Source organism: Fundulus heteroclitus, chromosome 24, assembly GCF_011125445.2.
Source record: "Fundulus heteroclitus isolate FHET01 chromosome 24, MU-UCD_Fhet_4.1, whole genome shotgun sequence".
Taxonomy (NCBI): Eukaryota; Metazoa; Chordata; class Actinopteri; order Cyprinodontiformes; family Fundulidae; genus Fundulus; species Fundulus heteroclitus.
The window spans coordinates 8,889,334-8,901,759 of record NC_046384.1 but is presented as its reverse complement, the minus strand read 5'-3'; the positions used below and the strand labels follow the sequence as shown (position 1 = coordinate 8,901,759).

General features: G+C 39.4%; 1 protein-coding gene across 2 annotated transcripts in view; it reads left to right on the top strand.

The window, feature by feature from the left end:
- Window positions 1-12,426, top strand: part of LOC105918939 (plakophilin-4) — a 68,662-nt gene that overhangs the window by 17,717 nt on the left and 38,519 nt on the right. The window contains exons 3-7 of one of the 2 annotated variants that reach the window (XM_036127892.1): window positions 2,513-2,625; window positions 4,200-4,234; window positions 4,712-4,813; window positions 6,831-6,985; window positions 10,556-11,012. In XM_036127892.1, coding sequence (XP_035983785.1) covers window positions 2,513-2,625; window positions 4,200-4,234; window positions 4,712-4,813; window positions 6,831-6,985; window positions 10,556-11,012 — 862 coding nt within the window. Of the gene's footprint in view, window positions 1-2,512; window positions 2,626-4,199; window positions 4,235-4,711; window positions 4,820-6,830; window positions 6,986-10,555; window positions 11,013-12,426 lie in introns of both variants that reach the window. The other variant, XM_036127891.1, reaches the window with a different exon arrangement.

The window sequence follows — 12,426 nt, the reverse complement described above, 5'->3', positions numbered from 1 at the left end:
GCTTGTTTCTACAGCCGTTAGGATACCAGTAAAATAAATTAGGAGAAAGCACGTTCGTGGCTGACCCAAAAAAAGGAAACAGATGAAAAGCCGGCAGTGCGGATTTAAGAGTCTTTTGTAGTTTAACAGGGATTATGATGGAAAAGACTATGGGCTGATTCCAATTCAGATGCAGTTGCGTGACCTTAAACGGACCATGCATGCTTGAAAACCCTCCAATGTGGCTGAATTAATAACGCTTCTGCCAGGAGGAGTGGGCCCAATCCCTCCACAGCAGTTTAAAAGACCTACTGCCTGGTATATACCTCCAAGGTTGGCACAACCAGTTATTAGGTTTAACGGCAAGTCTACTTTTCACATAAATCAGATTGGTTTGGATAGTTTCCTGTGATTGTGGGTCAAAGTAGACCCAAAAAATCACTGATCAAGCTCCTGGTCTTCACTCTAAGACGGTTGCTCCATGCAGCAAGTATATTTTGGCTGGTTGCATCAGAGATCTTGTTATGAGGCATATCTTGCTAACATGTGTTGGAGTTCCTAAGTAAATTAAGAGCTTTTCCATTTAGTTGAGCCTCTTCTTCGCCACTGCATGCCTGAATGTTCCTTAAGGTTCTGAAGTAGTCACCAAAATAAAAGAAATACTATTTTTCTGTTTTACCTTTATTTTAATTTTTTTTAAGTTTCAAACTTGCACATTTGCATCACTGCATCTCCATCTAGCATTACAAATGCTGCCGAAGTCTTAGTTTCTAAATGCATTCTTGCACAAATGCCCTTTGCACAATCAGTTCTGCACATGCAAATGGTTTTAAAAATACTCGCCTGTACACTGTGATTGCACACTGTCTCTTCCTCTTGCATTGTTTACATTTCAATTGTTTACTTTTAAATCACTGCTGCACCTTATACTGTAATATACTGTAATTTACTGTTATTTACAAGCTGTATGCAACGAAATTTCGTTCTGTACGCACTCTGTGCATACAAAATGACAAATAAAGTTCTCTAAGTCTAAGTCTAAACAACTTGAAGGTCTGCTCCCTGCTATTTCATTCACCATAAAACAAATATAAATGGACTAAACAGAGAAAATCCACACGTGTAGAATGGTGACGAGTTTGGACGAGCGAAAAGTCAGTCAAAAAACACATTTCTAATCCCAATTTTAGCCAAATGGTAAAAAACGAGAGCAAGAAATATGTAAAAAAACATTCTGCTGCCAGGATTTTATCAAAGAAAAGACCAAAGGATAAAAACAGTCAAATCTCCTGAGGCCGAAGCAGCACTACGAACTCACTTGCACACATAAATAATCTATTAAGTTATTCTGAAACGCAAACATTAAGTAGGAAGGAGCAGACCAGCAAGAGACACATAGCAGGAAAAAACAACAACTGTGCTCTTTGCTGGCCGGCCAACAGCTATTGTATCAAGTAAGTTTGTTTGTAATTGCTTAATTTAGTCCTATTATAATAAATAAAGGTCAATTATAGCTTCCCAGCCTTTTCCTGTTAGATTTTTAGTCTTAAAGGACAGAGTTTATCAATATGCGGCAAATACCACTGCTGCTCCAGGTGACTCAGCTATGTTTGTTTACGTTAGAATGCAGTGGTAAATATCAATGAAAATAGAAAAGTCCCTAAAAACATAAGCACACCACAGAAAATTACTTTGTCTTCAAAACACCTACAATGTTCTAGTATCACCCCAAATCTGAGTCAAAATGACAACAAATGACAGGGCATACCTTTCAGGTCCAGGGGCGGTTCTAGACGGGGGCCAACAGGGGCCAGTGCCCCTAGTCCCTGTTATGGCCCCTATACCAAAGACTTGGTATTAAATAAATTTCTTACAATGATATATGCTGACAAAGACATTGTAGCTGACTGGCCACTTGGACTAATAGTATTTTTCTACCTTTACAGTTTTACTCTAACAATAATTCAAAAATTAACCGTTTAGCTCCAGCCGTATTGAGGTCTACTTTTAATATCAGTCTGAAACCTGCAGTCCCAGAGCCGCAATTGGCTCTTTGGCTCACTTAATATATTTAACGATAAAATATTGACCTGTTTACCCCACCACCCCCCCCCCCCACCCCACCCCACCCCCCACCCCAAACAATAATTTTTTCTGTGCCCCCATGAAATAACCCTGGCCCCCCTGTTAATTTTGGCGTAGGACCGCCGCTGTTCGGATCACCTTGTGGCAGCTGCTCAGTCAGCTCAATTTTCCCGCCTCATGCAGACAGCTGCATCCTCTGTATCGTTCTCGCCGTGTCTTCGAAAGAATCCTGGTTTTAGTGCTTAGCATTGCTTTGTTTTTAGTGGAAAACCATCAACCTGCCATTGAACAGCAAAGCTCACTTCCTTCCATTACGCTGCCCCCTGGTGGTCACCCCATGTAAGCTAGCAGTTTAAAAAAAACAGATTTTTGTTTTATTCTGCCTAGGGTTTAAGGTGTGTTATGGTAGATATCGGGGTATTATTGCGCTCTTCGTGTCTCGCCGCAGGAGCTCCAGTTTGAGCGACTGACCCGGGAGCTGGAGGAGGAGCGGCAGATTGTGGCGAGCCAGCTGGAGAAGTGCATGCTGGGAGCTGAGTCGCCAGCGGGAGATAGCAGCAGGTAGGCTCCGTTTGTGCTTTCTTTGTTTCAAAAATGATTTTATTATATTTTATTTCACATTGCTGATGCAAGTACGTGTGAAATATCTAATGAGAAACAATTTCAGGAATAATTAAAATTTATTTTTGAGGTTTTTAGAAACTTCTTTGAAATTTGCTCTTAGGTACAGTGCTGTGAGAAAGTTGTGGCAAACCTACAGATTTCTCCTTTTCTGTCATAAAAATCATCAAACAAATGTTGATAATTGAAGATAATCTAATAGAAGGGTTTATTTTTATTAATAGGAGAAAACCTATCCTACCCTATAAGTTTACTTACATGAGACCACAGAATATTTTCCCAAGATCCAGATGTTTTGTGCTAAATGTGAGACGTGTCTTCATGGTAAGTGTGTTCTTTTGGGTCTGCAGTGGTGGCCTTAAAACTCTCCTATTGAGGCCATTTTGTCCAGTCTCTCTTTCTTATTGTTGAACAGTGGCATCTCTGACATGATGAGTTAAGTATTCATCATGCCAAAGCCACAATCACATAAACAGCTGACGTGCAGCAGCAGTAACAAAGACGCACACCACCTACCTGTCCAACTAGAAAGCCGTCTGCCCCACCCGTCAATCAGTGGAGCGCTCCAATCAGCACCAGGAGCTCACAGAGTGGGACTGTGGAAGATCTCACCAGAACTACAATATGGTGCAAAATAACTTGGTTTATTATTATTTTATTTACAGTTCAGCTTGGGTTTTATTTTCTTTGCTGCATAGATTTGCTGTGCGTGCTGAACCCAGTTGCAGGGCGCGATTGTGCAGCTTCGAGGGAACAGGGGTCAGAGCTGCTTTCCCTTAATAAATGAAATCCTCACCTGAAAGCTGCTTCTTGTATTTGCTCAGGTTATCTTTGCCTGAAAAATAAAAGTAGTTTGAAGGCGTTTGAGTGTGACAGCAAATAAAAACAGGAGGAATCTTCAAAGGGGATCATCATTTTTTCCATAGCACCAAATATAATTGAGTCAGTCAAAAAAAAAAAAACTGATCCTGTTCTGCACCTGGCTCTTGTTCTGAAATATTATCGCTGTAATTTAATTATTCCCCATGGTTAGGTACAGGATGACTGGATGTAAACCTCTAATTGAAACAGTATGAAGCCTAATTTAAACTGACTTTATTAAAAAAAAAAACATACTCACAAGACAGTTGTGAAATCTGTAAATGTATTGACTTAGATCTGAGATCTGAAACGAAAAAGTGCCGTAAAATCTGATGAGCATAAATTGGTTAAAACCTTTTAAAGTTGTGAGGTTGTTTTACAAAGCAAAATGATGTCTGGCAACCTTATAAAAGTGAAATTTTCCTTGTTTTAGCCTCAAAATGACAGCTGTTGTCTCGTAAATTCAGATTTTGCTTTAAAAAGTTTCCATTTATTCTCCTTTTTTTAAGGGTACGATGTTTATTCCTTTATTATTAACGCTGCCTTGTTCCTCCTTCCTGGTCCGAGCAAACATTAATTATTCCTCTCTGATTTAATTTACCCTCTGCCTTCCTGTCTCCTCCGTTTCCTCCTCCTTTCCTCTGTTACCAAAGCTCTTCTGAGAAGTCGTATGCATGGAGATCTGCAGGTACGCCCTCTTATTTTTAACTTGTGATGTAACGCTGTGATGTAACGTTCAATAGGAAGTTTAGGTCGAGGCTCGTTATCATTTTTATTCCTGCAGCTTCAGATTGGGTCAAATCTTTATTAATTTTCCACTGAGGCGGCATTGCTTTTACAAATGAGAACGCCATTATAGCCTCCGGAGGACTGATGATCCCTGGCATGCAGCACCAGCCAGTCAAGCAAAACAAAGCAATGTTTTCAACTCTGACCGGCTTTGAATTGGACCCATTTACTGTCCTGTAAAAGATCTGTCTCCTCAGATGTCTCCTGCTAAAACGAAGCTTCATCGCTTATAATCGACTCCAAATTACAAAGTTATGCCACTTGTTCGAGTTTAAGATGACTCCTGAAGATTGTTGCGAATGTTCCACATCCCCTTTCCTCTCGAGTGTCTGAATCCACGAATCACCGTGTGGCTAACGAGGATGTTGTTTGATAGGTGGCGAGTCTCAGGGTGTGGCCGCAGAGGGACCAGGTCGCCACCTTGAGGCGGAGGAGGGACTCTACCTGCCTGAAGGGGACCGCGCCTCCTTACATGACAGTGAGGGTCCGTCAATAATCCACCAAACACCCAGAGTGAACGAAACCTGGCGAAAAAGTCTCAGAAAGCAGATCTCGTCTTTACTTTCACCTGCAATGCGTGTCAAAAACGTTATTATAGGAGAAATCTTCTTGAATAGTATAGTAATTTTTGACAGTGCTGGCTTCCTGTGCTTTAAGTTTCTACGCAGTGGAGAGATGGAGCGACATCGGCGAGGTAAACCGAGTTGAGCCGGGATAGGATTTGATTAGCACCGTAGCAGCTGGTGGTAACCAGATGCATTTGATAAAGTGATAATCATTGGTTGTGAGCAGCTCTGTGCAATCAGCAGGTTTGTAAAGCTTGGTCTGGACAAAATGCCAGGGCAAAAAAAAAAAAAGGCCATTTCTAAACCATTCAACAGCAAAGAAAGGAGGAGGTGGACGTCTCAGCACATCATCAGAGAAACGAGAACAAACCAAGATGTCTACCGGCAGTAGATCCGTTACTTTGGTGATCGTTAAAATTCAAGATTCAACAGGAATAGATGGTTTGAAAGGCTTGAAGAAGAAAGCGTTTTCTCCCTCAAAAGACAATTGAACAAGTCCAACAGAGAGCTGAAAGATTGTTGCTGATAAAGCTGGTTCTGCAAGCTGTTGAGTACAAGGGGTACTTAATTCTTCACACACAGCTTTTCTGTTTGGACTTTTGTTTTTAGAAAAATAGTGGCAGTTTAAAATCTCTTTTGTACTCTCTGTTTACCCCGACCGTGTGTAGCCTCTAGCTAAATTAGCATCTTCCAGTGTCGGTAAAAACCAAAATAAAGACTGCAACGTTCTTCAAACCAAAACCAATGATTGCTCTTTGTCACACTCAGCAAAAAAGGACTATAATAAGTAAAATGTTCTTGAAATTAGTGTATTTGTCCTTGATCTGTGCAGGTAAATAAAATTGTCTGCCGACTGAATAAGATTCTTGCACTTAAATAGGAAAAATTTGTTGTTGTTCATCTTATTTCAAGTGCAGTATATCTAGTTATCTTATTTTAGGGGTAAAAACAGTCGTTGCATTGGCAGAAAATCCTATTTACCAGCTCAAATTAATGACACTAATTTGAAGAAAATGTTATTTACTTTTAGTGTTGCAGTGCAGATAAGACACTGACAGCTTAGAACTGCTCCGCATATTCCCATTTGATAAAAAAAAATGTTTAAAGAAAAACGTTTAGGCTCCGCCCCCTCCCTCTGCTCTGCTCCTGTTTGTTTCAATACATATTTGTTGATCAAAAAGACTTTATGAGCTACTGTGGCATTTTATTTCACAAATCTAATCAGTAAAATTACTGAAATAATGATTTTGTTCTACATTTTTAACCTAAATGTTGTTGTTTTTTTGTAAAAAGAGGATTCCAGACACTAAAACACACTGAGAACCCAAAAAGTTTGTCTCCTCTTCGCTGCTCAAACGTTTTATTTTTAGCCGTATAAAACGTCCACACTTCCTCACACCTGCAGCTCCGTATTACAGCTGCAGCCGGTCTCTGTTGGACATTAGGCGCCTTCACTGGAGCGTTTGACACGCTGCTTCCATCAGGCCTCCTGGCAGCTTGTGTTAAACTGCCAAAGACGGGCGGCGGCGCACAGAACGGAGCCTCTGTGGCTGCAAAGTCCGATCTCACCGTGTTTTTGTTGCTTTTTCTCTCTGCACCTTCACATAATTTAGAGGAATTGTCTCATGCAGCCCAACACTTGTGATGAATCGTTTGACCTCGGACGTTTTGCGGTTAATTCCCACTTAGGTAAATGTGCACGGTCTGAAATGTTAAAACAAATTGCCTTTGGGCTTATTTGTATGCCGTACGCTTGGAGTAGTCTCAGAGTACAAAAATATCCCCCACATGCTTCCTCCTCCTCCTCCTCCTCCTCATCCTACAGCAGAAAGTAGGACAGCAGCTTGTTCCAGGACCATGCATGTACGTGTTTATACACATAACGCTGCTTTACAGATCTGTGACCATGCGGTGTTTTTATCCTCTCAGGTTCGGGAGGCCACTCGGCCCACATGACCTCGTATTCAGACAGCGGGTACCAAGACAGCAGCGTCAGCTACTACAGCAACCAGAACGTGGTCCGCTCGGAGCCTCGAGCCTCGCTCTCAAGAAGCCCCAGAGCAGAGGGCCAAGCCTCCGGGCAGGTAGGCTCTTCACGGCGTAGCAGACAACCTCAGCCCAGCGAGAATCCGCAGGGAGCGTCTTTCTGCAGCATGATAAGCAGGCTGGGACTGCAGCGGCATGAGTTCTTGTCCTAGTTGATAACTCATGCGTCTAACCGAGTGAACCTCTGGATCAGCGGCTGGTTCAGCTGGTGCTTTGCTTCCAAGTGGCTAGAAAGTTACCGGATGGGACTGGATGTGTTTAAATATATGCTCCTGTATTTCTTTGTTTTTTTATATACTTTTTTTATTGAGCATCAGTGATACATTATATAATCTTTATTATAAGAGACATGATACTCTTATTTATATTTTAACCCCCTATCCCAAGAACATTTGACACCAATCCAGCAAGAGTAGATAATTGAAGGTAATACAAAAATAGACAAAAGCAGTGGAAAAAAATAAATAAATATATATATATATATATATTTTTTTTTTATATAATATATATATATATATGTGTATATATATATATTTTTTGTAATATATTATATAAAATATATAACATATATATATATATATATATATATATATTTTTTATATAATATATATATATATATATTTTTTTTTTTTTTTTATATATTATATAAAATATATAACATATATATATATATATATATATATTTTTTTTTTTTTTTTTTCACTGCTTTTGTCTATTTTTGTATTACCTTCAATTATCTACTCTATATATATATATATATATATATATATATATATATATATATATATATATATAATAAAAAAGGTAAATTGAAGATAAATAAAAAAAAATAAAATTAAAAAGGCTGTGCACCTCACAAAACATGGTACATATGGGTTTAATCAAAATCACAGATTCAAACGCAGGATGACTGCCTGAGGATCATTAAGTGGGCACAGTTTTAAGTTTACCTAAATGTTTCAATATCGGACCCCAGACAGAGAAAAATTTGTCCTTGGATCCCCTTAGAGTATATTTAATTTTTTTATTTTATGCTCCTGTATTTCAAATAAACGTTTATGTGAGCAAAATAAAGATTTTTGAAACAGAAATAAAAAGAAATGCGATTGGAAGTCAAAGAATAAATTATTTTTCCAGCTTTTGTGCTTAATTATAGTAAGCCTAATCCCTTATGTACCTAATATTGTGGGATGCTTAGGGTCTCTGTCCATTTGAAAGACCCGTTTATGCCCAAACCATAATTTCCAGGGATGTTTTAATATTTCCATGTATAATTTCTACATACGTAACTCAGGATAAGTCAAATTGGTTCAGAAATGATTTCTTGGAGACGTGATTTTAACTGTTTTTCTAATGAATCAGTGCCTATTACGTTTTGATATAAGTTTAGAAATATAAATCCTAAATTATATTCAGTAGCTAACTGAAAGGCAGCCCGAGCGACTTTAGCAAATACTACCCAACATTTACAAAAGTTTATGTGAATAATTTTGGATTTTTTTTTTTGCTTTATTCAGCTCTAAAACTTTGATCCAAAGGCTATGTTTGACATTGGAAAGCAGAAGAAATTACTTTAATGTTCTTCAATTTCCCTGAAATGAATTATTCAACTTATTAATGTGGAGCTGATCTGCTTTTTCCACAAAAAGCCCCGAAGTTACAAAGTCGTTTGAACTGCTAACAAATAATGAGAACTGGACAAAACGCAGTAAATCTCAACCATGCCTACTTCACTGAGCCTCGTAGGAAGATGATGTATTTTGCTGTCAGATATGTGACTGTTTTTCCAGTAGCTGCCACCTGTTTCTTTCCTGCCTGCTTCGGAGTGACAGCAGCTATTAGATGGCCAGTAATTATCGCCGAACGCATCATATCAAACCATTTCCTACCTCAGATGTGTCGCGTTATTCTCTCCTCTCGCTGTGGCTCATAATTATACGCTCTCTGTGTGACAGATGAAACAGGAACCCCAGATATTAGTGAACCCATTTCAGTTTTCTCCAGATTTAAGCGATCAAAACCCAGCAGCCTCGCTGGATGCTTGGTGATGCTTTTCGTCAAACATCAGCTGAGCTTTATCTCTCGTTACTTATAATTGAGTTGAATATTCGACAGTGGAACCAATGCAACAGATCGCAATGCTTGCAGGATATAAAATAAGGTTTTATGTATTATTATAATTGCAACACACCTTAATAACCATTTAAAATAAATTTTTATCTTCATCAGTGAGAATGCTATACAGCATTCTCACTTATTGTTTTCCTGTTTTTCTTTATTATTATTATTCCATACGTTTTTGTGCGTCTAACTACTCCCGCATACTTCAACCGATTTCAACGATTTTTGTACCAAAACGTTCGGCTCGTTCTCGACATTACTGCTATATCTCATGGTTATGGTACCTTTTATACTTTTTGAAGTATTTGTACTTTTTATGTGTTTTTTGCTCCCATTGAAATGAATGCAAATTCCTTAAAATTCTTCAAATTTTTCATATTCCTTCAAATTCTTTCAAATTCTTCTTATTGTTCAAATTGTTCAAATACTTCAAATACTTCAAATCTTTCAAATTCTTCCAATTCCTTCAAATTCTTGTGATACAACTGATATTACTACTACTACTACTACTACAACCGATACTACTACTACTACTACTACAAATTCCTTCAAATTCTTCAAATTTTTCATATTCCTACAAATTCTTTAAAATTCTTCTTATTGTTCAAATTGTTCAAATGGTTAAAATTCTTCAAATTTTTCAAAACTTTCAAATCTTTCAAATTCTTCGAATTCCTTCAAATTCTTCTGATACAACTGATATTACTACTACTACTACTACTACTACAACCGATACTACTACTACTACTGATACTACAACAACTACTACTGATACTACTACTACTACTACTACAACTACTACTACAAATTCCTTCAAATTCTTCTTATTGTTCAAATTGTTCAAATGGTTCAAATTCTTCAAATTTTTCAAATTCTTCAAATATTTTCAAATTTTTCAAATACTTCAAATCTTTCAAATTCTTCTAATTCCTTCAAATTCTTGTGATACAACTGATATTACTACTACTCCTCCTCCTCCTCCTACTACTACTACTACTACTGATACTACTACTACTACTACTACAAATTACTTCAAATTCTTCAAATTCTTCAAATTTTTCAAATTCTTCAATGGTTTTCAGCTATTTCTTCTCTTCTGCATGGATCTTCTGCATATTCTCCTCAAATCATTCTGCAGATTAGCATTCTCACTCGCTGTTACGCAGGAACAGCTTTTTCTAGTTGTTTTTTTAGTGTTCATTTAGTGAATCTTTAAATGTAAAAAATTGTCTAAATTTCTGTTGGGTGGCGATGTTTTTTTTGTGTATTTTTCTGCATCATGAAGCAGATTCTGAAGGACATTAGCTCAAACTGTTGTCACTTCCAACCCAACACAAGAACACTCTAATAGTATCGCCACAGACACAATGACCTGTGAGCATTAAAGGCCATTTATGGAAGCAGTAATAAAAATAAAGTCCGCTTTATCAGAGTAATTAAACAGGATTGGGAAGACTGAGCTCTATTCTATTTTTTTCTCTCTCCAGGCATCCAGTCGGATGTTAAGGAGAATGGCTTCCCTGCCCTCAAGGAGCCAGTCGCCCGGCTGCGGCACCACCGGAACGGTCTCCCCCTCCCGCATCTCAATGCGAACATCCCAGGGCAGTACGTACGACTCGCCCATCCTGTCTGAGCCCAAACCCCTCGCTGCCGTCTTCCCCGGCACCACCATGCCGCCGGCCTGCACCTCTCCGACCTCCCCCAGCGACGCCACCCAAGCCCTGGGGAATGGAGGGGGAGTCGGGGTTGGGGGGCGACTGGGCTCTACCCTGTCGTTGATTGAGGGGAGGGCTTTGACGGGGTCTCCGCTGCGTTCAGGGATGACGGCGATGCCTCAGCACTACGGCTCCACGCTGCCCAGGCAGAGTCAGTCATTGGCCTACGGTGCTGATCCATACGGCCTCTACCAGAGAAGCGCTCTGCCACGCCCAGACAGCCTCATAGGTGAGTTAGAAATCAGAGTCTTTCATTTTTCCTTTTAACATAACGGTACATTCAAACATTTTCTAATAATATATCCCAACAGAGCTAGTCTTGTATGTTACAGAGTGTATTTTAGTTTCATTTTGAACATCTAAGTAAAAACATCTCCCTGTATGGCTGGTAAAGTTGTTTTAGAGCTTGAAATACGCTACTGAATTCTGCATGGCTCTGTATTTTTTGGACTACAGGTCACACTTTTTTCATAGTTTGGCCAATCCTGCGACTTAGGCTACGTTCACACTGCAGCCTGAAGTGACCCAATTCCGATTTTTTTGCCCATATGCGACCTGTATCTGATCTTTTCATGACAACACAGATCGGATTTTTTCAAATGCGACCCAGGCCACTTGGATATGTAGTCCTGAATCCGATACGTATCTGATCTTATCAAATGCGACCTATGTCTGTACGGCCGGATTTATCCGACCTGTACGTCACCGATACTTGACAAACGTCACTAACGGTGGACCTAGCTATGCCAAAGAGGTTGGCTATTGCGCGGTAACAAACACCTATTGCAAGTCCATACAGCCCCACGGCAACGCGTTTACTCGCTGCTATGGCCGCCGAAGATGTGTGTCTTTATGTGAGAGCGCTAAAGAGATCCGTTCAGACGCACATAAAGGTTGCCTTTGTCATTCGAGAATTATGAATGAAGTTCGTATCAGTAAAGCCGCTCACATCGCTAAAATTTGGCTCTCTTCCTCTTCGATCTTCTTAAAAAGATTGCGTCTGTAATGTGCTGGCTGCGGTTGGAGAATAACGTAAAGAACGCAAGATACGCTGCAGCATTACGATCCATGTTTACTTCCGCAAACAATGAGCACGCTTGCTACGTATGACGTCATCTCGTCCTCTACTGCGCTTAGGTGTATGAATGCAGTTCACACAGGAGATCACATACAAGTCGCATATATTTGGAAATGTGAACGGACACACAAAAAAATCCGATTTCACAAAAAAATCGGAATTGAGCATCAAGGCCTGCAGTGTGAACGTAGCCTTATACTCAGGTGTGACTCATATTTCAGTTTTAAATGGTAATTCTTTTTGACCAACATGAACCAAGGAGTAAACATTACCATCTATAGCCACAAGAGGGCGCTCTAGGCTTGTGAAAACTATATGCTGCTCTTGTGCCACTTAAAAAAATAATTGAAACATCAACCTATAGACAACAAAAGCTGAACACAGCTGGTTGCAGCTTGAAGGGCCCAGACCACGACAGAACTCTGTTATTGGGTTGTCCATGAAGCTAATAACAGCGAGGGCTAGCTAGCTGTTATTAGTGTTTTCCAACTTCGCTGATGCACATGAGGTTTATGTTGCTCTGTAACATCTACATCGTATTGTTAGCTTAGCACGTAGCACTGTT